The sequence below is a fragment of the Panthera uncia genome, chromosome D2 (genome assembly GCF_023721935.1).
Source record: "Panthera uncia isolate 11264 chromosome D2, Puncia_PCG_1.0, whole genome shotgun sequence".
NCBI lineage: Eukaryota > Metazoa > Chordata > Mammalia > Carnivora > Felidae > Panthera > Panthera uncia.
In genome coordinates, this window is record NC_064818.1 from 59,158,173 (window position 1) to 59,185,845 (window position 27,673).

Consider the following 27,673-nt stretch of genomic DNA (forward strand, 5'->3'; position numbering starts at 1 on the left):
CATGATCTCTCGGTTCTTGAGTTCAAGCCCCGCATCGGGATTCTCTTCTCTTCTCTCTCTCTCTCTCTCTCTCTCTCTCTCTCTCTGTCTCTCTCTGTCTCTCTCTCTCTCTCGTTGACCCTCCCCTGCTCATTCTCTCACTCTCTCTCTCTCAAAACAAATAAACTTAAAAAAATTAAAAAAATAGTTTATGGTATAGTTTACATACCATAAAATCTGCCCATTGTAAGTGTACAAGTCAATGATTTTTAAAGTGAACTCATAGAGTTGTGCAACCACCACCCCAATCTAGTTTTAGAACATTTGCTTTCTTCACCAAAGTTCCCACCTGCTGATTTACAGTCAGTCCCTGCTTTTGCCTCCACCCTCAGGCAACCACTGATCTGCTTTCTTGTCTCTGTGATTTGAATTTCATGCAAGTGGAATCACATAATGTGATATGGTATTGTATAATAAGAAATGCATATTTGGTCTTTGTTCCTGTTTCTGGCATGGAGCTCTTAAAACCCTTGGAATCTCCTAAGTGATGAGAGCAACAAAGGTGCCTTGATAGTCACAACAAACAGCTTTCAGCCAACACTTGAGTTTATATTGAGTGACTTCTGGAAATCGCTTAAGGATGGGGTTTTGTTGCTAGGGAGACCAACCTTGTGATTGGAGAGTTGAAATTTCAGCCCCACCCCTCGACCTTCCTCTGGGAACGGGAGGGGGGTTGGAGATTGAGTTTACTCACTGGCTGCCAATGATTTAATCAATCATGCCTGTGTAATGAAGCCTCCATAAAAACCCCAAAGGACGGGTGTGGGAGAGCTTCCAGGTTGGTGAACCTGAATGCGTCTATGTGCCGCTGTGCTGGGCCCCAAACTCCGTGGGGACAGAAACTTCTTTGCGTGGGACTTCACCCTATGTGCCTCTTCATCTGGCTGTGGATTTCGTATCCTTTAATATCCTTGATGTAAACTGGTAATCTAGTGAGTACACTGCTCTCCTGAGTTCTGTGAGCCGCTTTAGCAAATTAATCAAACCCGAGGAGGTGGGGTGTTATCCTCTAATTCATAGCCACTTGGTCATAAACACAGGTAACAAACTGGACTAGTGACTGACATCTGAAATGGGGGGGGGCGGCAATCCTGTGGGACTGAGCTCTTAACCTGAGAAATCTTATGCTCTCTCTGGAGAGATAATGGCAGAATTGAGTTGAATTGTAAGACACCCATCTGGTGTCTGAGAATTGGTTAGGGGGGCAGGGGACCCACACATTAGAGGTGAGTGTAGAATATTGCATAATACACAGTCTTGGATGTCTGACTTCGTTAGCACAATGTTTTTGAGGCTCAGCCATGTTGCATGTATCAGTAGTTTGTTCCATTTTGTTTTGTTTTAAAGATTTTATTAAGTTTTCTCCACACCCAACGTGGAGCTCGAATGGACAACCCTGAGATCCAGAGGCGTATGTTCTACCAACTGAGCCAACCAGGTGCCGTGTTCCTTTTTTGTTTGTTTAATTGTATTCTATTGTATGGATACACCACATTGCTCATCTGTTTGCTAGTTACTGGATATTGGTGTTGCTTCCAGCTTTGGGGCTATTGTGAATAATACTTTTATGAACATTTGCACAAACGTCGTCATTTGGACTTGTCACTTCTCTTGGGTAGACACCTGGCAGTGAAATTGCTGGGTCATACAGTAGGATATATTAAAAACTTTTTTTTAAATCTGTTTCACTCATCCCTCACCTTGTCCACCTCCCTTGTGGCAACCACCAGTTCTCTGTATTTAAGAGTCTGTTTTTTGCATATATTAACTTTTTAAGACCCAGCCAAGCTCTTCAAAGTGGCTATACCAGCTTATACACCAGTAGTTTTTGACCGGTCTGGTTTTTCCCACATGGAAGAGTGGAAGCTGCTAGCATCCCAACCATTCTAGTGGGAGTGTAGGGACATCTTATTGTGGTTTTAACTGGCATTTTTCTGATGACTGGGAATCCCTTTTAATATTGTAAATTTGATCAGTTGAGAGAAAGCTGTTCTTATAATAGTGACCATTTGTGCTGTGGTTCACTAAATACATATTGTTAAAGCTCCTGAAGGATTTTTTGTAGGTTAAGAATCCAGACATTATTGGGGTGCCTGGGTTGCTCAGTTGTCAGTTAAGTGTCAGACTTTTGATTTCAGCTCAGGTCGTGATCTCATGGTTCATGGGAGCGAGGGCCTCCTAGAGCTCCATGCTGTCAGCTTGAGATTCTGTCTCTGCCTCTGCCCCGCTCATGTGCACTTTCTTTTTCAAAATAAATATTAAAAAACAAAATAAAACTCCAGGCATTATTTTATGAATGCTTCTGTGTTTTCTACTGAGACCTGTAAAATTATTAATGCAAATGGTTGCCTGTGCCCTGCCCCCTGCTTCTGTATGCCTGTAGACTGAAGACTTTTTTCATTTTTAAATAGCTGAAAATCAAAAGAACACTATTTTGTGACTTGTGAAAATTACCTGGAATTCAAATTGCAGTGTCCTAAATGAATTTTGATTGGCACATAGGCACGTTTAGTTATTTACATATTTACATATTCAGCAAAGCCTGAAATAGGGACTCTGGTCCTTGACCGCAAAGTGCGGACTCCTCGAATTCCTCGCTCACCTGTTCCAGGTGTTGCCTAGTCTGAGAAAAGATGGTACTACAGTTACTGCATTGGTTCTCCAGTTTGTTGTTATGGAAAAGCCAAGTCCATATCTAGACCGTTTCCTGGGAAGGGCAGAGGCTGAAATGCAGAACCACTGTCTCCTGGCTGAAGGCTCTACTGAGTTCAGTTAGTCTCTGGGACCTTCCAGGAAAGGCTTTCCCAGGAAACAAAGGGGGAAGGAAATGGACCTTCTGGAGATGAAGGTGTCCTGCTAATCGTTGATCCTGAGTTTGGAAAGTGGCAGTGTGCAAGTGATAACTTCATGTAAATTTATTGAGAAATCTTAAAGAATTGGCTCATTGTAAAAATAGTAGAGAGGCATATAAAGGAAAAGTTAAGTTTTACTATCACTCACTCCTCACCATGCTCTTACTGGCCATCACTAGTAAGAATCTGGTCTTTTTACTTTTAGACCCTTTTCTGCATAGATCTAAATAAACCCAGTTGGGGCGTGTGTGTGTGCATGCACGCGCATGTGTGTTAACAATAATACTACAGTACGCATTCTAAAAATCAAAATTTAAAATTTGGGTGCAGTATAGGGAGGACCTCTTCCACATTGGATACATCTAGATTTGTCTGATTTTAGCAGCTGCATAGCATTTGTTACTTACGATTCTACTGTGACTTAATATTGGTGAGTTTTCAGGTTCTTGCTTCTATAAATCATGTTCATATGCTTCAGTTAGCCTTATTGACACTGGTTATTCATCTTTTAGTATTTTAACCTATTTGATAAGTGAAAATTGTTACAGTTCGTACTTCGGTGAAAAAACTTTTTTTTTTTTTTTTTTTTAACAATTTGGACTTTTACTGCTTTGCTTAGATTTTTCTTCTGGGTTGTTTGTATCTTCCAATAGAGGTCTTTATGTATTACAGATGTTAACTCATCTGTAAGTATTTTCTCACAATTGTTGCCTTAAAAAAAAAAGTATTCATTTTAAGAACTTTTTATACCCACTGTGGGGCTCAAACTCATGACCCCGTGATAAAGAGCCACATCCTCTACTGCCTGACCAACCTGGAAGCTCTCACAATGTATCATTTTTTAAAAATTTGTTTTTAATGTTTCTTGATTTTTGAGAGACCGAATCACAGCACGAGTGGGGGAGGAGCAGAGAGCGAGAGAGGGAGACACCGAGTCGGAAGCAGGCTCCAAGCTCTGAGCTGTCAGCACAGAGCTTGATACAGGGCTTGAACTCATGAACTGCAAGGTCATGACCCGAGCTCACATCAGACGCTTAACCGACTGAGCCACCTAGGAGCCCCACAATTTATCTTTCCTTACATTTATGGTGGAGTTTTTCCTTAGAGAAGTTTTATATTTTCATCTTGTCAAATCTGCCAAGCATTTCTAGCTTTTTGGTTCAGAGTTATCCTTAGAACAAGTTTGAACGCCTTAATACTTCAAGTGTAACTATCTTTGAGTGATTCCCACTCAGGGGTGCATCAGAATAATGTAGGGAATATTTTTTTCAGTCCCTATGCTATGGTTTCCGACTAAGCTATTCTTAGTTGGTAGATGAGGTGTGGGGTCCAATTCTGTGTTTTGTTTTCCCGGGAGAAGCAGCAGCTCCTGATGAAATCCTGGTTAAAAATGAGTTGATTAAACAGACTTTTTAAAAAATTTTTAATTGTTTTTAAGAGAATGAAGGGAGCAGTGCTAGTTGGCTACTTTGACCTGCATTCATTGAATTCCTATGACCGGTCTGGAGAATCCGTAAGAAGAGATTTCATGCACTTGATAAGGAGAAAAACGGCTGTATATATAATACCCTGAAAATAACCAGATGGCTCGCTCTTGAGCCAATTGTGTTCAAACAAGTAAAACTATAGTCTGTATTTCATTGATTATAAAACCCACATTTGTCACATTTTAACATCTATGGCATTGGGATGATAGCATGTCCTAGTTTATTGGGCAACATTTTTTTTGTTTCTTATACATAAAGTAATGGTGCATCTTAAAATCCTCTTAGATTCCGTGGAACCTAGGTAACCATCCATTGTCACTGGTATCTTCCAGCACATCAGTACAATGTTGTCTGGGTTGGTCTCCGTTTCCTGAGTGGTCCCTTCTCCTCTAGTTAGTGTTTCTTCTCTCATTAGTCTCCTACACTGTTGTGAGATTAATCATTTCAAACTAGGATTCTGATTAAATCACTACTTTATGCAATGACTTGATGGCAAACAGCTGTAACCAAGTTCAGACATTTGAGCATGGCCTTTCAGACCTTTTGAATGCAATACTATTTACCTCTCTAACCTTGTTTTAGGCACATATTGCAGTTTTTAGTCCCTAAGCTAACAGTATCATTCATGTATACTGTTTTGTCATCCTCTGTATATTTGCTTTTTGAATCTTCGCCTGGAATTGCTTCTAAACCTCTCCCCCCATCTCTGCCTGTTTAAATCCCACAGTCTTTCATAGCTCAACCTGTCATCCATTTCCTTGATGCAATTGCTGCTGATGGCATGGGAGGTGACAGATAAGTATTGAAAAGAAACAGGGAAGTTTTGCAGGAACTCTGGGGTTTTAAGAAAGACCAGGTAATGTTTCCTCGCCTTTTCCTATTGCTGACTGTGGCTTTTGAGGCCAGCTAAATTACAGGTGAAGATTTGTTTGAAAGGATTCTTTTTGGCTTGAGATGGAGGGGTTGGAAGGGGTGTGGGGGTTAGCATGTGTGAGCCCGAAGCTGGGCAACCTGACCAGGCTTTTACTTTGAGTGGAGAGGGAGAGGAAAAAAAAAACCCACAAATAAAAAAGATCTAAGATCTAGAGGATGTGTACAAGTCCACATTGGACTTGTCATCTTCTCATCAAACTAACCTCCTAGAGTGGTTACAATAAGATGAAATTTAATGGTCTCGGTCCGTAAAACCAATTGCATAAGGAAGCACTGGATGATGATGAGGGATGTGTGGTGTGGAGCAGTGCTGTGGGTCATTGATAGCTGAATTTGAGTCAGAGGTGGTAGTAAAAAGTCAACTCTCAGGTGCAAACTTTATCTTAAAGTTTGTTTTCAAGAGCCAGCACGAGTGGGGAAGGGGCAGAGAGAGAGAGAGAGAGAGGGAGAGAGAGAAGGAATCCTAAGCAGTCCATGCTGTCAGGGCAGAGCCCAACACGGAGCTCGAACTCACGAACCATGAGCTCAGGACCTGAGCCGAAATCAACAGTCGGATGCTTAACCAACTAAGCCACCCAGGTGTCCCGTCAGGTGCATTATTTTAAAGCCATATCTAGAATTGGGGAAGATGAGGATCCTATTCTGTACTGGGGTGGATAGAAACATAATGTAGATCAGTTCTGGAATGCAAATTCTGAAAAAAGGTCTGTGGTAGTATACAGGATGTTGAAGGGGCTGGAATCCACATGTGGAAGAATAATTGAAAGAATATTTGGTTTGGAGATGATGGAACTTGGGGTATGGGGGAGGCCACAATCAAATATTCGTGAAGGAAAAGGAATTGTGACTTAGGATTCTCGGACTAGAACTAAGGCCAATGGATGGAAGCCCCAGGAAGAAAGGACTAGCTCAACGTAAGGAATAAAACTGACACTGAAACCTGACTAATGATTGGCGATAGCAAATGTCCTGTTGCTAAAGGAGTATGGGGATTAGTTGACCACCAGTTGTTTGGTGGCTGTGTTTTAGGGGATTTAAGTTGAGTCACTTCCCACTGCTCACTTTTCCTCCTTACACGTTGAAAAGGCACTACATCTCCAAAGTTCAAGTTGGCACTCCAGTTTTAACATATTATCACGACATCACATGTTACTAAGTTCACTGATTATTTTGCAACTGACGGTAATTCTTTGAGAGAGCACGAGCCAGCAGATGCCCTTCAGCCTCCCTTGGTATTGAACTGAGCAGAGTGGGGACAGTGAACTGGAGAGTTGCCTTACTTGAGTGAATTGTGGAGGTTGGGATTTAAAAAACCCTCCATCACTTACAGCCTCCTCTCATTGACATGATTTAAACCAACCTGTGAATATACGTGCACTGAAAGGGCAGGAGGGAGCTTTATATGCTAAGGTCTTCATAAAACCAAATTACTGAAATCTTTATTGTGTTAAAATTTGAGTGTCCATGTTGGCAGGGCCTGTGAAGCACTTGTCTGGGACACTTGGCAAACCACTGCACTAAATGGTCTCTCAGGTTCCTTTCCAAACGTAAAATTTTTTGGTATATGGTCTTTCTTAATTTTATAAAAATTTTTTAAATTATTTTTGAGAAACAGAGAGCAGGACCAGGGGAAGGGCAGAGAGAGAGGGAGACACAGAATCCGAAGCAGGCTCCAGGCTCCGAGCTGTCAGCACAGAGCCAGACGCAGGGCTCGAACCCACTGACTGTGAGATCATGACCTGAGCTGAAGTCAGAAGCCTAACCGACTGAGCCACCCAGGCGCCTCTAGTATATGGTCTTGTAATAAACGTTAGGTGGCAGTTTAGGGTTGCAAAGTAATGAAAGTATAGCCAATTAAAATGAGAAAATTTAGGTGGATTATAATTGGTCCCTCTGGAATTTGGTGACCGCTTTGGGGATTGTAATTACAATGAAGTCAGCAGTTAGAAGTTAGAAGAAGCAGTTAGCAGTTCTCACCATAGGGGAGGGGAGCATCTTCCTGTGCTAAACCTCTCTGGTGGCTCCATGGGCCACTTTTTGTTTGAAGTGAAATTCTTTCTTTTGAAGGAACCTCACTAGATTCTCTCAGTTGAGAAGCCTCACCATTGTTGAGAGGAGAGAGATTTGGAAAAGCATGATTAATGAAAATATGTGGTAGGTATAAGGTCAGTGAGCAGACTGACAGGTTTAGAAATGAAGAGAAAGGGGCACCTGGATGGCTCAGTCAGTTAAGCGTCCGACTTTGGCTCAGGTCATGATCTCATGGTCCGTGAGTTTGAGCCCTGCGTCAGTCTCTGTGCTGGCAGCACGGAGCCTGGAGCCTGCTTCAGATTCTGTGTCTCCCTCTCTCTCTGACCCTCCCCCATTCATGCTCTGTCTCCCTCTGTCTCAAAAATACATAAACATTAAAAAAAATGAAGAGAAAAATCTAGAAGCATTTTGAGCCCAAAATAAACTAAAAATTCATGGTTGTATTAATTTTCTTCCAAGTTTGCAAAGTCTTTGTGGAAGGAGAGTGGATGGATGAATTTTGGGATTAGTGACAGGAGTTGAGGGAAGAGTAATGCAGAATTGTCACCCTTGGCAACTTGCTACTCATCGTTTGTGTTTCAGCCTTACCCCCACCTTCAAGTCTGCATTAGGTGCTTACCTTGATACTTGAACTTGCTTGTTGCGTAGTGAGTTACACTGTGTTGTAATTCATGGTTTTCAGCCCCCCTAGACTAAGCTTCAAGAACCCAAGACCATGTCCTGGCCTCTCAGGCTTGGCTGTATGGTAAGAGTTTAATAAACGTTTGTTGGCTGAGGGACGCCTGGATGGCTCATTTGGTTAAGTGTCCGACTCTTGGTTTTGGCTCAGGTCATGATCACGGTTCATGGAATTGAGCCCCAAGTTGGGCTCTGCGCTGACAGTGCAGAGCCTGCTTGGGATTCTCTCTCCTGCTCTCTCTGCCCCTCCGCCTTCTCTCTCTCTCTCTCTCTCTCTCTCTCTCTCTCTCTCTCTCCCTCTGTCTGTCTCAAAAAATAAGTATTGAAAAAATGTCTGTCGGCTGAATAACGGAGAGTCCCTTTAACTTCTCTTTGCACTATTGCCTTGGTAATTCTCTGAGATGTTGCTATTAATCTCATTATGCAACTTGTCTTGCCTATTAAAGCTTGATCAGTTATTGGCCTGCAAAGGTTAAGGCCAGTATTAGGTGCAGGGAGGCTCGTTAAAGAATGGGCTCTCTCATAAAAAGATTTTTTTTTTTTTTTTTTTTTTTTAAAGACCTTAACCTCTGTGAAAGTAATCTTGTGGAGAAGAGCTGGTCTCCTGTGACCGCTGGGTGGAAAGCCTCTGCTAGTTAACTTAGGAGAAGCTCTTAGTAGTAACTCTCTGGATGTTTGTAGTTCAACTGAAAGTAGCTTGTTTCTCAAAGTGGAGTTCTCTGATGATTTGGGGACTTAATCTCTGGGTCCTTGAGTTCCCTGTGGATTTTTTTAAAAAATGGTTCCAGTCATCTTTGAATAATATAAGTGTAATCTGGATCTTTGAGATGATCACATTAAAGCCCTGCCACTTAATTTTGGCGGCAATAGCAGACGATCCTACCATGATCGATTGATGGGTGCTAATGAGAAAACTTAATTGAATGCTGTCTGTCTTTACAGCCAGTAGGCATGAACACTGTACAAATGGAGATTTTGTAAGTGCTTGAATTGAAGAAAGCGGTAGGACTGTGTGCTTTGAGTTACTACTACGTTGACCTCGTGAACAGTGGTTTAGTTTAAGAAGAATGACCTGATCTAATTCAGTCCTTAATTTGAATATTTTCATAGTTTTGTATTGGTAAATTAAAAAAAAATTTTTTTAAACGTTTTATTTTTGAGACAGAGAGAGACAGAGCATGAACCGGGGAGGGTCAGAGAGAGGGAGACACAGAATCTGAAACAGGCTCCAGGCTCTGAGCTATCAGCACAGAGCCCGACGCGGGGCTTGAACTCAAAGACTGCGAGATCATGACCTGAGCCGAAGTCGGCCGCTTAACCGACTGAGCCACCCAGGTGCCCCTGTATTGGTAAATTTTTAATACGTAATAATAAACACGGGGGATCTTTTCCCCCCAGCCTATGTTTGTGTTTTTTTTTTTTTTAATTCCCACTCGAGGGGCGCCTGGGTGGCTCAGTTGGTTAAGTGTCCAGCTTCAGCTCCAGTCATGATCTTACGGTTCGTGAGTTTGAGTCCTGCATCAGGCTCTGTGCTGTCAGCACAGCCCCTCCGTCTCCCTCTTTTCTCTGCCTCTCCTTTGCTCATGTGCATGGGCGCATGCTCTCAAAAATAAATACTTAAAAAAAAAATTCATATTTGAGAAACCTTATCCTTAAGTTCACAGGAGTCGTGACCTTTAAGGCCTCCATTACAGGCAGATTACTGAGGATGGTCATTTGGACTGGGCGGCTTCTATCCTTTTAGAGGCCTGTGCAGGTGTAGAACAATGGACTGAGTGAAGTCTGGCTTCGGACGTTTGAAGGTGTTCTGGAGCCAAGATAATCAAGTGTGCAGAGTCAGAAATACGATGGCTTGTAAAAGGGTGGGGAGAGGGGTGTGGAGGGAAGGACCAAATAAGAGATACGGAACTCTAGAGTTCTCTTGTCCTAATAGTAACAGTAAGTGGCTATTTAAAGTTCCATAAAATGAAAAATTTAGTTCCTCAGTCACAATAGATGCTTTGTAAGTGCTTAGTAGGCACTTGTGTCTAGTGGCTACTGTGTTTAGACAGCCCAGATACAGACCATTTGCTTCCATTGTCCCATAAAGTCCTCCTGGACAGCGTCGATCTAGAAGGAGCGACGGTAGAAATACGGTCTCTGTTGAGAGGCAGTACGATAAGAGAAGTGGGAGAAATAGGGTGAATTGGAGGAATGATGCTAACAGTCTCCAGAATACCCCTTGGTCTTGGGTTCCTCCTGATCTCTTCTTTGCCTACACTCACTCTCTAGGTGATCTCCTCCAGGACCATTTTGCTTTTTCAATAAAATATTAGAGTTTTAGGTTTATAAAAAAATGGCCAAGATAATCCAGAGTTCTCCTATCCTGGCACCACCCGTGACTGCACGTGGTTTCCCCTGTTAACATCTGTTTATATGGTCCACTTGCCACACTGATGAATGAATACTGCTACTTTATCATCAACTGAAGTCCCTATTGTATTCAGATTTCGTTAGCTTTTACATAGTGTCATCAACTGTTCCAGGATCTAGTCAGGGTACTGCATCCTATATGGTAGACTTGCCTTCTTAGGCTTTTATTGGCTGTGACACATTCTCAGACTTTTAGTTTTCGTTTTTAAAGCTTGTTTGAGAGGTGGGGGACGAAGGGGCAGAGCGAGAAAGAGAGACAGAGACGGAGAATCCTAAGCAGGCTCCACACTCTGCAGAGTGTGGTGCTGGGCTTGATCCCACGACCATGAGATCATGAGCTGAACCGAAATCAAGAGCCGGATGCTTAACTGACGGAGCACCCTTGTTTTTGATGGTCTTGACAATTTTAAGGAGAGCTGGTCAGATAATTTGTAGAGTGATTTGTCAGGAGTTCAGGGTTTTGGGAGGAAGACCACAAAGTAAAATGCCATTCTCCTCCCTGTGTAACAAGGGCACATCCTGTCATTGTGACTTAATCACTGTTGTTAACTTTGATCACTGGACTGAGGTAGTCAGTCCTGGGTTTTAAAGCCATCTGTGTACAAGGAGTGCTTGAGCCCTCCTCTGAGCCACACTACACATGTGCTTCCCTAAGGGGCCAGATGTCATGGGGCCAAACGAAAGGCCTGGGAGATACTGTGGGGGTAAAAATGGGAAAATGTACGTTCTCCTTATAGTTCAGACACGCAGGGAACATTGCAACACTGCTTCTTTGTTGGTATTTTTTCCCCAAAACTACTATGATCTCCCTTTACAAGTCCCTATTCACTGGGTTGAAGGGGAAAACATGTTTTAGTCTGGTTCCATCCAAAACCTAGTTCCATCCATAACCCAGTGCTTCTCAAACTACTTGTCCTAAGAGAACCCTTTGTTTGTTGGTAATTTCCAACAAGTTGCAGATACTTATATAAAATCCAATAGAAAAGAATTACTAAAAAAATTCAATAAGATCCACACACACAAACAAGCAAACTGTAGTTTTGCTGATGCCACCCACATTGATTTTTTTTTTTTTTTTTTTTTTTTGGTAGCCCTAACTTTCTTGAACTCCAGATTCATATACCCAGTTCTGTGTTCAATGGCTCTACTTGGAGCCATCTTGAATGGAAGGTGTTGAGAACTAGGCTCTGGGGTTCCCCATGTCCTCCAAATCTGAACTTGATGCAGTCTTCCCCATTTCCATTAGGGTACTTTGACTTTTCCAGTTGTCAGGGTAAAAAGCTGTGTTTTTTATTCCTTTGTTTCCCTTACCCTTAATATATAATCTGTCAAGAAATCCTACTGACTCCAGCTGCAAAATATTTCCAGAGGATGGTTGCTCCACACCACCTCTGCCTCTACCACCTAAATCCCTTTCATGTTTTCTTTTTTAAAATGTTTATTTTGGGGGTGGGGGCGTGGGTAGGGGGAGAGAGAGAGAGAGAGAGAGAGAGAGAGAGAGAGAGGGGGGCAGACAGACAGAGGACCTCAAGCAGGCTCTGTTTTGACAGCAGAGAGCCCAACGTGGGGCTCAAACTCACAAACCGTGAGATCACGACCTGATCCGAAGTCCTTCGCTTAACCGATTGAGCCACCCAGGTGCCCCTAAGTCACTGGCATCTTAAACTGGATGATTACATTAGCTTTCTAACCGGTCTCCCTGCTGTTCATACCCCCCTTAGGACCCATGGTCCACACAGCAGTCATATTCATCTTTAACAAAAAGTTACGTTTTAAACACACAGGAAAGTGCACATGTTAGGAATTTGTGGTGAATTTTCACAAACTGATCACACCTGTTGAACCAGCACCCAGAACAAGAAACGAACATCACCAGCAACTCCTACTCCCTTCCAGTCACTATCCCCGAGGGATAACCACTGTCTTGACTTAAAGAGCACAGGTTAGTTTGGTGTGAGGTTGCACCGTATGTAAATGGAATCACACGATATGTAACTTAAGTCGGGCTTTCACGCCACCTGATGCACGTGAGAATCATCCCTGATGTTCCGTGAAATTGTGAATGGTTTCTTTGCGTTGTTATATACTGTGCCATTGTGTTCATACACAACAGTTTATTTATTCGTTCTGTTAATGGGCGTTCAGGTAGTTCCTGGCTTTTGGCTATTAGGAGTCCTGCTGTGAAGGTACTGGTATTTGTCTTTTGGAAAATGTGTATATGTGTTTATGTTCTCTGTCTACAAGTGATTTCATGGAACTTCTGCCTCCTCTGTGTCAGCAAACAGTTTTCCAAAGTGGTTGTACGCCAGCAAGTGAACTTTCTAAATACGTAAGTTAGCTCCCCTTATTCCTTGTTGGAGAACCTGTCAGTAGTTCATCAATTCACTCAGAATAATAGCTGAAGTTCTTAATAGTGGCATGGAAAGTTTCACAGAGCTTGGTCTCCCTACTTTGCTTTGAAAATACTAATAAGCACACCTATGTCTTAGGCCGTTGTAGTGAATGCTCCCTCCACCTCATTGGCTCTGCCACATAGCTGCATGGCCTGCTCCCTTATTGCAGTGCCTGCTTAAATGTCACCAATGTAAGTAAAATCGCCTTTCCTGTCTGTCCCTTTATTTAGCATTTTTTCCTCTTATCACTTACTACTGGACATACCTGTATGTTCAGTACATCTAAAATACATCATACAAGTTATACCTAATATGTAGTAATTTGTCTCCCCTACTGCACCGGGGACTTTGATTGTTTTTAATTGTTGTGTTGATCATCAAAAACAGTAGATATTAGTAGTTGCCCAATAATAGCTGAATGAACAAATGAATGGGTAAAATGAGTAGTTATAATAGAAGGGCTGAAAATAGAAATCTGGAGAGAATAGAAATGAGGCTAATGAGGTTAAAATTTGATAAAAACTTTAGTTTTTATCCAAATTAATACAGCTTAAAATGGTACAGTTCTTATGATGAAAAATAGTGCCCCCCTCTCCCGTCCTAGTTTCCACTCCCCAAAGTTAACTACTTCTAACTCTGTTAGCGGTTTCTTATGCCATGAAAGTGATATTTCTAAAATTTGGTGTTAAACTGTGATTTATTTCCATTTCAGATGTTATTTAATGGCTTCTTGCACTTTCCTGTAATTCCTCCCTCTACCACACGCACACACACGCGTACACACACACACACACACACACACACACACACACTTCCGTTGTCCTTCCAGCGTAATTCTAAAAATTTAAGGAAGGACCTGCTTTCCAGTGTCTTTAGATGGCACTTTGTCAGAAGTGTTCCCTAACTTCTCATATCAAACTCATGTGTTGAGCGTTTACATTATTGTGAACACGTCAAGATTGTTCACTGTGTGCCAAATAACGTGTGAAAAGACCTGTGATAATAATAAAACTTGTTTCCCCCCCCTGGAATTTTCCATAGATCTCTTTGTTGGTTCACTAACTCGTCTTCATGAGCTTAATTATATTCTTCACTAGAATTCTAAAACACATTAGGTTAGGGGCGCTTGGGTGGCTCAGTCGATTAAGAATCTGACTCCTGTTCTTGGCCCAGGTTATGACCTCACAGTCCTGAGTTTGAGTCCTGCATCGGGCTCTGTGCTGACCGCATGGAGCCTGCTTGGGATTCGGTCTCTGTCTGCTTCTCTCTCTGCCCCTCTTCCTCTTGTGGTCTGTCTCTCTCTCTCTCAAAATAAATAAACTTTAAAAAAAATACTTAAAAAGCCCACATCAGATTATATATCGATTCTTTAGGTGACTTTGGAGGCATTTCTCCTAGAATGGCTCTGGCCTATTGCCCTGAATCTTTACAAATGAACCAAAAGAATTTTCTTCATTTTCTTTCCTGTGCTAAAGCCTTCCCTTCTGGGTCCCATTTCAGAGTCCTATTTGGTTTATTCACCTATCTTGGGAGAACAGATCCTTCAGTGGTCTCCAGAGAAAAGATGGAGAAATGGTTAAAAAAACAAAAACAAAAAAAACCCTTGGGTATCAGTTCTCTATTGCCATAATACTGTTGCATAACAGATGAGCCAGAAGCATCATTTGCATACAGTCTGTGTTTTTGGTCACGTGGTGGTTGGGTGGTTGGCTGGGGCTTTGCCGACCTTGGTTGGGAGCTGGCTATTGGCTGGTCTAGGATGGTCTTGGTTGGGATGACCAAGGCTACCTAAGCTGTGTCATGTGATTTCTCATTCAGGGACTAGCAATCTAGCCAGTAAGTATTGTTGACATGATGATGGCAGAGGACAAACATGGTTAAATGCTTTTCTTATGTTTTAAATATGGCAGCTGCGTAGTTCACAACATCCTATACCGAAACTATGGCCAAACTAATTTGGTACCCAAAACAACTGATCTGTGCAAATGTGCAGAAGAAAATCTAAGCTGTTTAACATTCTTCAGAGGTCTGTTGACCATCTGTTGAGATGCCCCTTTGTCAGGAAGGTCTTCCTTGCCTTCTCAGATTAAATTTTCCTCTAAGTCTCTGTCTTATCACTCTGTTATTTTCTTTGACAGTATTGCTCACACTGGTTATTTTGTATTGGTCTAGCCCATTCTGCCTTAATCTTCATCGAAGACCGGGACCAGCCTATACTAGGGCTAGCCTAGGGCCTGCAAGATGGATGTTGGATAAATGAAAATGGTTAAATCTCAGGAATATGAAGTATTTTCGGGGTTATTTTACTGAATCTTTGAGAAGTGTGTTCTTTCAAGTATTTGGCAGAGAAGAGAGGAAAAACATTACCAATTTGCAGGGGAGATTAACTGGCTCCCCTTTGGGTTATTTTCTAGGCCTAACTGCATTCCCCTGTGCAATCAGGACTGTAAAGCTTTGATTAGAGTTAGTTCTTTGTGGCTTTAGGGCTTTCAGATATAAGTAATTGTTTTCATCACTGTATTAATTATGACTCTGGAACTTGTAAGCAGCTGTAAACAAGAGTGTTCCTACTGGTATATATGAATGTTTGTTTTTGAGTTCTAAGTTAGATGACACCACTTTCATTGTTGCTTCAGACCAGTGTTTGGAGAATGTTTTTAAGGTGATCAGTGACTGAGTTGCAGTACAGTTTTGTGGTTGGTATTGCATTCAGTAAACGTACACTACAGTATAAACTTCTGAATGTATAGAAAATTAACATTAATTAAACTTCAGTTATAGAAAGCCTTCTACAAATACACTCAATAGAATATAAAAAAAATTGTTACTACAAGCCTACTTAAGTTTAACTGTCCAATCTGTGTTGTCTAGTTCTATTGATTGATTTCAGCCTTGTCATAATCTGTAAAGAGATTAATGGTTTTGTGTCCCTTTGTCCAACACAGATATTGACTTTGATCATTAGGTTGGGAACTTGTGATAGAGCTAGGAATTTGGTCTTCACATTGAAACAGATCTTGGTCAGGTGTGATAGATTTATATTTCTATATAAATATATTTCATAAGCTCTATGCCCAACATGGGGCTTGAACTCCCAACCTCCAGATGAAGAGTCTCCTGGTCTACCAACAGAGCCAGCCAGGTACCCCTTATATTTCTCATTAATGGCAGACTTGTTTTTAGTTTCCCTTGATGTTGCAGCTAAGTAGTAACTGTACATTCTATATTACACAGTTAAGGTATTGTAGACCTTAAAGGGACAACACCTTTGTTTAATCTTGTCATTTTAGACAACACTTAGGTTATAAATTTTCAGTCTGCTGTTGACTGGCATTAGTTGCTCAGTAGATACTTGTTGAATGAATGAATAAAAGAATGAACCTTACAGATAAATTTTTAACCTCTCTGCCTTCACTCCTTACGTGTTAATAGCCACAGCTAAATAGACCAATTTAAGAAAGCTGAAGAGTAAGATGACTTTAGAAAGTGTTTATAAATTAATAGAATCAGGATCGGAGAAACACGGATGTAATTTTTATTATAGTTTCCAGTAGCCATTAAGTAGGGGAATTATAATCTTTTAAGCTATAGCAATGGCTCTAAGGCTACAGGTTTTTGCAGGAAAAAAAATTTTTAATGTTTACTCATTTTTGAGAGAGAGAGAGAGAGAGAGAGAGAGAAAGGAGAGAGAAGAGAGAGAACAAGCTGGGTAGGAGCAGAGAGAGAGGGAGACAAACTCCAAAGCAAGTTTGTTGTTGTAACCTCTGAGAGGTTAGCACAGAGCCTGATGGAGGGCTCGAACCCACAAACTGTGAGATCATGACCTGAGCTGAAGTCAGCTGCTTGACCAACTGAGTCACCCAGGGGCGCCAGGAAAAAATCTTTTTCGATGTTATTAGTGATTAGCCTGCATTACCAGGTTTAGGAAATCTCTAGAATGAGATTTTTGACAGTCCAAGCCCAGAGTATAACTTAAATATAATTGTGTGATAATCCTAACACTACTCTCTTGAATTACAGTCCTTGTGAAGAACATAAAAAGACTGAATTTTGCTAACATTTTCTATCATGAAAGGGAATCTTTTCTTTCTTTAGCAATTGGATAGAATTCCTGCTTTATGTAGGAAAAGTTGGTAGACCTTGAATTCTAAATTGCTCTAGATTGTTCTGTCTTTTTTTTTCCCAAAAGAATTTGAATAGTTGTTTTTTTCTTTCTAAAACATATTTTTCTCCTTCTCACCCTCATATTTAACTCAGTTATTACTCTTCCTTTAAATCTTTTAATTTTGTCTGATGAAGCCAAAATTCTTCTCAAAACATCATTGAGAACTCTCAAAACTTCTTTACTTACCAAGATCCTCATCGTCAGTGGTAGATCCAGGAGTCTTTGCGGTCCCTTGCTTCCAAAGCAAATGGCCCTCAACAGTCCGGAATACCAGTCTCTTTGTGTTATCTTTGGGATTTTCTGGGTATATTCTTGGCTGACACTGTCCACCTGTGCTGAGATGTACCCCCCGCCGCCCCTTGGGTTCTTACTGGCTGCTTAGTCCTATCCCTTCTAGCCATCAACTCCTCTAACATGGTGACAGAATTTGGTGAGTCCCTACAAGCTCCTAGTGGTTAGGTAAGCAATTGTGGCTGAATCTACAAGAGAGTATGTGTTTGCTTTTCAAATTACCAGACCAGGCTGATGGAATAGCTTTCGAGCTACAATGTAATCGCTTAACAACAGTTCAAGAGACATTACTAAAGGCGGGACTGGGAGCATGGAGTACTTTCCTGCTTCTCTAAACAGAGGGTGAACATGCCCTGCCAATGGAGGAAAAACCTCTGAAGTGGTGATGGTTGACATGCTCAGACTTTAGTATATTTTCCATCAATTTGGAGACCCACAATTATGTATATCTGTGGTAGTATCACGTTATCTCATGTGCCTTGCATCCTGGACATTGTTGTATGCTTGCCTTAATTTACTTGTGTTCAATGCCTGCCTTGGTTTATAAGACAAGAACTATTTTACTTGGCTTATTGTAGTTGGAGAAAACCTCATCATGCCTTTTGAGTGGTTGTGTGCCATTTGGTGAGACCTGAGGAGCCAAAAGTAGAACCCATATGGAAGTTAAAGAGAAGTCATTATAGCTTAATAAAAGTAGATTAAGGAGAGCTGTTGAAAAATGTTCGGTAATACCCTCACATGTGTGGAGTTATGTTACTATGATGTGTATCCAGCAGAAGCTGGATAAGCGATTACAGGGATTTTGTGAAAGCACTGAAGAATGGGTTTTGTGGGTTAGCTGATAGACTAATGGTGAGATTTGATTGATGCATACATGTCCAGTAGTTGTAGACAGATTCACAGAAAGAGAACAAGCTGAAGATTTCTGTTGATTGTAGTCAGTGAGCAAGAGGAGATTGCCAAGTGAGAGTGTACCCAGGAAAGTCTTTGGCTTTGGTGTCAAGATACTGCTGGCCTTGTGAAAGGAGTTTGGAAGCATTCCCTCCTCTTCAAAGTTTTGGAAAAGTTTGAGAAGGATTGGTGTTCTTTCTTCTTTAAATGTTTGATAGAATTGGGATGGCTGGGTGGCCCAGTTGGCTAGGCGTCTGACTTCGGCTCAGGTCATGATCTCACTGTTCTGAGTTTGAGACCCGCATCAGGCTCTGTGCTGACAGCTCAGAGCCTGAAGCCTGTTTTGGATTTTGTGTTTCCCTCTTTGTCTCTGTCCCTCCCACGTTCAGGCTCTGTCACTCTATCTCAAAAATAAGCAAACATTAAATGTTTGATAGAATTCACTAGTGAAGCCATCACGTACAGAGCTTTTTTGTTTTGGAAAATTGTTGACTAAAGCCTATCCAGGTAACTTCCTTCTTCGTGATTTAGCAGGTTTTATGTTTCTAGGAATTCACCCATTTCATCTAGGTTATCCCATTTGTTGACATATAATTGCTTATAATACTTTTTTTTTAAACGTTTATTTTGAGAGAGAGAGAGAGAGAGAGCGAGCGAGAGAAGACAGACAGACTCTGAAGCAGGCCCTGCACTGCCAGCGCAGAGCCTGATGGGATGCTCTCACCTACTGTGAGATCATGACCTCAGCCAAAATCCAGAGTCGGACGCTTAACCAACTGAGCCACCCCAGTGCCTCCATAGTTCTCTTTTGATCTTTTTTTATTTCTGTGGAAACCTTAGTAATGTCCCCACTTTGATTTCTGATTTCAGTAATTGGAGTCTTTTTTGCTGTTAATCCATCTAGCTAAAGGTTTGTCAAATTTTATTATCTTTTTTTCAGGGAACGAACGGTTTTTCCTCTTTATTTCATTTATCTTCTAATCTTTATTTCCTTCTGCTAGCTTTGGACTTAAGGAACTAAGAAGAGTTTAAAGTTGTAAAACTAGGTTTGGGATGTTTTTTATTTTTAAAATTATTATTTTTTGAGAGTGTGAGTGGGGGAAAGGAGCAGAGGGGCAGAGTGGAAGAATCTTAAGCAGGCTCTGTGCTCAGCATAGAGCCTGTTGCAGGGCTTGATCCTACAACCTTAGGATCATGACCTGAGCTGAAATCAAGAGTCCACTGCTTAACCAACTGATCCACCCAGGTGTCCCCCACCTTTTTTTTTTTTTTTTTTTTTTTGAGAGTGTGTGCATGCATGTGTACAAATTGGAGAGGAGCAGAAGGAGAGGGGGGAGAGAATCTTTTTTTTTTTTTTTTTTTTTAAGTTTTAAAAACATTTGGGGTGGAGGGGCAAACAGGGAGGGAGGGGGAGAGAGAGAGATGGGGGATCCCAAGCAGGCTCTGCCATCAGCTCGAGCCCTATGTGGGACTCAAACTCATGAATTGTGAGAATGTGACCAGAGCCAAACCAAGAGTTAGGCACTTAGGTGATTGAGCCACCCAGGTGTCCTAGATTATTGTTGTAACCTCCTCTGCCATCTTCCTAGAATCTTCTCTAGTTAATTACACAAATATTTACCAAATATTCATTTGATGTTGACTTTTTGTCTAACCACAACAGACCTAATGAAAGGTCATAAAAATATAGGCGCTAGTGTTGACTGTGGCTAAGAGCATAGTCTTATTAAGGCAGTGTCTTCATTATTGCTGCCTAACAAACCACCTCAAAATTTAGAAGCTTAAAACAACTATTGGGTTGGTCATGATGTATGTGGTAGTTAAGGAATTTATCAGAGATGACTTAGCTCTGCTCCACATGGTTTTATTAAAATTTCTTTTTTGAGAGTAAGAGTGTGAAAGAGCATGTTGGGGCAGAGAGAGTGGGAGAGAGAGAATCTACAGCAGGCTCCATGCTCCACATAGAGACCAATACGGGGCTCGATCTCATGACTCTGGAATCATGAGCTGAAGTGAACTCACTAGTCGGTTGCTCAACCGACTGAGCCACCCAGACGCCCCTCTGCTCCACATAGCTTTAATTGGACTCATTTGTGTGGCTGCGTTCACCTGGTGGCTAGACAGGGCTAGAAGATAGGAGGGCTTTGTGCTGGTCGGCAGCTGGTGTGCCGTGGTTCTTCTCTGTGTCCTCTCTTGCCACGTGGTCACTTAGCCTCAGGCCCTTTCTTTCCAGCTGTATAGCCTGGGCTTCTGACTTGGTGTAGGGTTTCCAAGTTTATATATCCTTCTGAGGATTCTATAAAACGTATGGACCTTTTTCCCAGAAGAATGTTCCTATGCGTGCCCACGATTGTAGGGAGTGTCTGGGTTCTGCGGCCTCCCTAGAGCAACCGGTGAATTCAGTGCATTAGTTGCTAATTTCACCAAGATGGTCTGAGTTGAAATTCTCTTCCGTGTAAAAGTCTCACTGTTTTTTTTTTTTTTTTCCATTTGTAACTACACCTAAAAATAGCATTAAAGGAAGCAATTGTTCCCCCCGTAATTAGAAACCTGATTCTTGAATCCAGCATCAAAACCATCATGGAATTTTGATCCATGAGACCACACTTTAGAAAGCAAGGCTTTTATGACTTTTATGACTGATGTGCTCTTTTTCCTTCATTGCTTCAGGAGTCACCTGAGAAGGAGCCCTTTCAAAGGGGATGGTCTTGATGCCTAAAAATTTAAACAGATTAGGGGTCTTGGGTATAGGAGTTAGAATAAGAAATACCCTATAGTAACCCTGGTTGTCAAATTACACTGGTTTTTATACAAAGGTACTGTTCATTTTGTATAGTGCAACTTTTTTCTTTTGCCTTTTTTTTATACACTAGATAGGTCCAATTTTAATTCTGAAAGTTGAGTTCTATTAGGTAAACAGGAGTACTTTTAACGGTCCCCCTTCACTTCTGTCTGTATAGGTCAGTGAACTACTTATGCTAAAGCCGTGGCAAGGTGTCAGGATGAGCAGGGGAACCTTCCATTATCTTTTCAGCCATTCTGGACAGTTCCTGAAGAAAAGTACTCATTCAGTGAGTAACTTTGGTCTCTTCTAAACACTTCGCTGTGACCTTCCTTCTTTTCATCACTCCCCACCCACTCCTTTTTAAATTTATTTATTTATGTATTTATTTAGTGAGACTTGAGCAAATAAAACATGATTTTTATTTAGGCTTACCTGGTATGTTAGGGAAGAAAAAAAATACCTTATAAGGGTTGTTAAAATTGAAGTCAGTCATGACTCATTACACTAAGAAAAAGAAACACTTAACACTTAGAGATCCTTTTGGGGCTTGTTAAGGTCCTGTTTCATTTAATTAAACTACAGGGCCCCTGGTTCATGAAAGGTAATTGGGACTGTATGAACAGTGTCCTGTAAGAATCACAATCGTCACTGCCCCTTGTGTCTCGTGTCCACTAAGCTTTCAAGTAGACAGCACACGAGGCCAGTGAAAGAAGTGAGGCTGGAAAGAGCCTACTTCCTCATCTAGAACACTCCTCACTGACCCTGTAACGGGGTAAGGCTGTCTTTAGTGTGATCTTGATCTTCTTTCATTCTCTTTCCTCTTTTTGATTGGTGAGGTGTGAAGGGACATTTTTGTCCTTGTTTGATCAGATGCCTCGCGTTATTACTTGAAGGTGTGGAACCTTCAAGATCTTTGTGTAAATCCACTTCATCGTTTCTTGTACCTTGTCTTCCAATCTGTGTGAACTGGAGAACCTTCTTGACCGTTGAGGAGTAAGAAGAGATCTGTCCAGGATTGACACCCAATTTTTATATTTTCCATTGTCATTCTAGGAAATTTTTATAAAAGTGTTCCCTTTTCTTCCTTTGACCCCACTCTTGAAATACTTGCTAACTAAAACAAGATAGAAAGAATTCATGGAAGAAAATAAGACTGATTAAAATGGTATTGATTAATATTTCTTTTGGATTACTTCCTCAGTTTTTAAATGGTGTCTGATGTCAAGATTTGAACTGCACTGTCAAATTTTCTCCATTACATTGATTTCCCACTTTTTAAGTTTATATGTTTTGAGAGAGACAGAGACTGTGCAAGCAAGGGAGGGGCAGAGAGAAGGGAAGAATCCTAAGAAGGCTCTACACTGTCCACAAGGAGCCTAATGTGGGGTTCGAACCCATGAAGCTGAGATCATGACCTGAGCCAAAATCAAGTCTGACACTTAATTGACTGAGCCTCCCAGGTGCCCCTCCCACTTTTTTTATATTTGGCTTGAACTTTATTTTATTTTATTTTTTTTCTTAATTTACATCCAAATTAGTTAGCATATAGTGCAACAATGATTTCAGGAGTAGATTACTTAGTGCCCCTACCCATTTAGCCCATCCTCCCTCCCACAACCCCTCCAGTAACCCTCAGTTTGTTCTCCATATTTATGAGTCTCTTACGTTTTGTCCCCCTCCCTGTTTTTATATTTTTGCTTCCCTTCCCTTTTGTTCATCTATTATGTCTCTTAAAGTCCTCATATGAGTGAAGTCATAGGATATTTGTCTTTGACTAATTTCACTTAACAGAATGCCCTCCAGTTCCATCCACGTAGTTGCACATGGCAAGATTTCATTCTTTTTGATTGCCAATTAATACTCCATTTTGTATGTGTGTGTATACACACGCACACACACACACACACACGCACACACAACACATCTTCTTTATCCATTCATCCATCGATGGACATTTGGCTATTGTTGATAGTGCTGTTATAAACATTGGGGTGCATGTGTCCCTTTGAAACAGCACACCTGATCCCTTGGATAAATACCTAGTAGTACAATTGCTGGGTCGTAAGGTAGTTCTATTTTTAACTTTTTGAGGAACCTGCATACTGTTTTCCAGAGTGGCTGCACCAGTTTGCATTCCCACCAGCAGTGCAAAAGAGGTCCTCTTTCTCCGCATCCTCACCAACATCTGTCGTTGCCTGAGTTGTTAATGTTAGCCATTCTGACTGGTGTGAGGTGGCATCTCATTGTGGTTTTGATTTGTATTTCCCTAATGATGAGTGATGTGGAGCATTTTTTCATGTGTCGGTTGGCCATCTGGATGTCTTCTTTGGAGAAGTGTCTATTTATGTCTTTTGCCCATTTCTTCACTGGATTATTTATTCTTTGGGTGTTGAGTTTGAGAAGTTCTTTATAGATTTTGGATACTAACCCTTTATCTGATAAGTCATTTGCAAATATCTTCTCCCATTCTGTCGGTTGCCTTTTAGTTTTGCTGATTGTTTCCTTTACTGTGCAGAAGCTTTTTATTTTAATGAGGTCCCAATAGTTCCTTTTTCCTTTTGTTTCCCTTGCCTCCGGAAATGTGTTGAGTAAGAAGTTGCTGCGGGCAAGATCAAAGAGGTTTTTGTCTGCTTTCTCCTCGAGAATTTTGATGGCTTCCTGTCTTACATTTAGGTCTCTCATCCATTTTGAGTTTATTTTTGTGTCTGATGTAAGAAAGTGGTCCAGGCTCATTCTTCTGCATGTCATTGTCCAGTTTCCCCGGCACCACTTGCTGAAGAGACTCTTGATTCCATTGGATATTATTTCCTTCTTTGTCAAAGATGAGTTGGCCATACATTTGTGGGTCCATTTCTGGGTTCTCTATTCTGTTCCATTGATCTGAGTATCTGTTCTTTTTGGCTTGAACTTTTAGAATTTTGACTGTTTTATTTCTTAAATTCTGTTATGTATAATAAAGCCATATTAATCTGGAATATTTGAGGGAGTCAGGGAATCCCAATATAAATAGTATGAGCTTAGAATCTTAAATACAGAGTATTTTTTCAAGGTTTATTATTTGCATGCATGTGTGTGTATATATGTGTGTGTGTACACACACACACACACACACGTTAAAAACTTGAACCACAATTTGTAATTACCTGAGCCTTGGTTTTACGTGTAAATGGATACTTGTAAGTGCTTGAGGCTACAAGTTCTTAATAGTTAAGCAATGACCCTTGAAGTCTTGGTTATTACAGGTACTGTGTTTGTGTTTAGTAAACCTTTTATTTTTTTCCTCATAGATCAGGTAAAGGTACATCTAGCTCAGCTATATGCACTATTACGTTATTAATAAACAGAGTGGAACTACTAAGACTTTTTGAGAAATTCTACAGCTTCTCTGTGTATGTGCATTTACATGGCTATTGTATCTACTACACACACATTGATATGTGGGTGCATATGTGTTAAAATCTCCAAACATGCCACATATTTGGGGACAATTTGAGTAAGTCATCTTTGGATATAAGCTAGACTTAAGCTTTCTGAGGGGAAGAATCCCATACCCTGGCATTCTTGATCCCAGAGTAAACCTACTTGTCAAAAGATTTTGCTCAAATACCCACCTCAAAGTGGGTAGGAGGACCCAAGCTCCATTTCCTTTATTTTCAGAATACTAATGAATGGGAGGGAGAATGTGTTGAGGCGGGGCCTGGGGGGGGGGGAGGCGGGGGCCGGGGGGGGGGGGGGCGGGGCGGGGGGGGGGTGAGGCGGGGCACTGTTGATGTACTGGTGAGCCTGAGTGTGATTCCTTGCCTGTCCCTGATTCTTAGGCCTGCTGTGTGGGTACTACTAATTAAAAACAGGGTTTGGGGTCAGTCCTGGATGTGAACGTCCATGCTATCATTATCTGGCTGTGGGATCTATCTTGAGCAGATGAAGTTAACCTCACCAAGCTTCAGTTTCCTGGCCTAGAAAATGGGGATTGTAATTATAATCTCACCAGGTTTATGTGTTCCAGGAGGGATGTTAGATAGTGGAAAACAGGTGGTTCCTGCCTTACAGATGGGTGGATCAGTTTGTACAAGATAGATGATAATCAACCTTTATGAAAAAGGCCTTTTTGACAATGTATATCCTACATAACTGTATCTTCTCAATAGATGATAGCTTCTTATAGGACGTAGTCCTTGTCTTACTCATTTTTGTAACTAGCTTCTAGAACTTGATACTCAGGAAATGATCACTGAACGGATGATGCATACTCCCTTTCAACCTACCATATCATTGGAATTTCTCATCATTACATTTCTTTCTTGCATGTGTTGAGAAACTCATGTGGTCTAAGGTTTGCTGGGAGGGTGGCATGTCTTACACGTTTGCATTGGCCAAAACGGATTATTGATCTGGTTTGGCTGGACATGTGTTCCCTAACTTCCTCAGGATTGCTGTTTGACTTCCTAAGGCTGATCTTTTTTTAGGGAGAAGGTTAAGACTTTTGTTACCTAGGCAGAGATCAGGTTTTTGTACACCAGTAGGGGCTAGTTTATCTGATTTTTACCCTTTCATTGGTCAAAAGTTTGTACTGCTGCAGCTTTTGTTTCTTTCCTTTTGTAAAAATTTTAATGTTTATTTTTGAGAGAGAGAGAGCACGCGTGCAAGTGAGTGGGATAGGGGCAGAGAGGAAGCCCCAGAATCTGAAGCAGGCTCCAGGCTCTGAGCTGTCAGCACTGAGTCCGACCGTGAGATAATCACCTGAGTCGAAGTCAGATGCTAAACTGACTAAGCCACCCAGGTATCCCTGTGTTTCTTTTTTGAAGGGAATTCTATAATTTGAATTTTGGAATTCTTTGTTCTCTATTATTTTAATTTTATTTTTTTAATTTACATCCAAATTAGTTAGCATATAGTGCAATAATTTCAGGAGTAGATCCCTTAATGCCCCTTAGCCCGTCTCCCCACCCACAGCCCCTCCAGCAACCTCTAGTTTCTCTGTATTTAAGAGTCTCTTCTGTTTTGTCCCCCTCCCTGTTTTTATATTATTTTTGCTTCCCTTCCCTTATATTCATCTGTTCTGTATCTTAAAGTCCTCATATGAATGGAGTCCTATATTTGTCTTTCTCTGACTAATTTCGCTTAGTATAATACCCTCCAGTTCCATCCATGTAGTTGCAAATGGCAAGATTTCATTCTTTTTGATTGCCGAGTAATACTCCATTGTACATGTATACCACATCTTCTTTATCCATTCATCCATCGATGGACATTTGGGCTCTTTCCATACTTTGGCTACTGTTGATAGTGCTGCTATAAACATTGGGGTGCATATGTTCCTTCGAAACAGACACTTGTGTCCCTTGGATAAATACCTAGTAGTGCAATTGCTGGGTCGTCGGGTAGTTCTATTTTTAATTTTTTGAGGAACCTGCATACTGTTTTCCAGAGTGGCTGCACCAGTTTGCATTCCCACCAGCAGTGCAAAAGGGTTCCTCTTTCTCCGCATCCTCACCAACATCTGTTGTTGCCTGAGTTGTTAATGTTAGCCATTCTGACAGGTGTGAGGTGGTATCTCACTGTGGTTTTGATTTGTATTTCCTGGATGATGAGTGATGTTGAGCATTTTTCTATCGTGTCATTTGGCCATCTGGAGGTCTTCTTTGGCGAAGTGTCTATTCATGTCTTAGGCCCATTTCTTCACTGGATTGTTTTTTGGGTGTTGAGTTTGAGAAGTTCTTGATAGATTTGGGATACTAACCCTTTATCTGATATGTCGTTTGCAAATATGTTCTCCCATTATGTCAGTTGGCTTTTCGTTTGCTGATTGTTTCCTTTGCTGTGCAGAAGATAATTATTTTGATGAGGTCCCAGTAGTTAATTTTTGCTTCTGTTTCCCTTGCCTCTGGAGATGTATTGAGTAAGAAGTTGCTGCGGGCAAGATCAAAGAGGTTTTTGCCTGCTTTCTCCTCGAGGATTTTGATGGCTTCCTGTCTTACATTTAGGTCTTTCATCCATTTTGAGTTTATTTTTGTGTCTGGTGCAAGAAAGTGGTCCAGGTTCATTCTTCTGCATGTTGTTGTCCAGTTTCCCCAGCACCACTTGTTGAAGAGACTGTCTTTATTTGGAATTCTTTGTTTTCTTTACTGTCTATTGAGTGTAAGTAGATTGTTTCTGTCTATTGTTATCATGGTTTTCTAAGATTTTATTGTTATTTGCAGGAGAGCTTTATGGAAATCCTGGGTAGCTTTGGTTGGGGATGTATCTTTTGTTAATTGTTTAACTTAGAGGTTCTATGACCACTCAGGCAATAAAAACGTATATTTCAAACCTGTATGAAGTGCAGGTCCAGTACTTAAAAATGTTCAGGGTGGACCTTCTTTCTCCTACGTAGAGCCTAGAGACAGACACATGTCCTTAGCCTGCTTGGTGGGCAGATTTTTTGCATTTGACTCTTCTAAAGGTATGTGTCTCTTTGAAGGTTTGGGCTTCACGTGGATATCAGCTGCTACTCCTCTCTTTATGTGACTTACGAAGTTGCAGATGCAGAATTTAAGCACTTTAAGCAGGAGAGGATTTACTGTAAAACAGTAAATGCCTGCACAATAGTTGGAAGAGTTGAAGAAATAGATTCTAGCTGTATCCCTTCAATAAGCAAATATTTATTGAGCAGCTGCTATGTGCTAACACTGTTCTGGGATCATTAATGAACAAAACAGACAAAGGTTCCCCACACT

General features: G+C 41.2%; 1 protein-coding gene across 3 annotated transcripts in view; it reads left to right on the forward strand.

Moving 5' to 3' along the window:
• The window catches only part of CNNM2 (cyclin and CBS domain divalent metal cation transport mediator 2), a 143,292-nt gene that overhangs the window by 38,598 nt on the left and 77,021 nt on the right, over positions 1-27,673 (forward strand). The window contains exon 2 of one of the 3 annotated variants that reach the window (XM_049645659.1): positions 21,133-22,749. The exons of the other annotated variants lie outside the window; for them this stretch is intronic. Coding sequence (XP_049501616.1) covers positions 21,133-21,140 — 8 coding nt within the window. The 3' untranslated portion in view covers positions 21,141-22,749. Of the gene's footprint in view, positions 1-21,132; positions 22,750-27,673 lie in introns of those variants that run through there. 3 annotated transcript variants of the gene reach the window in all.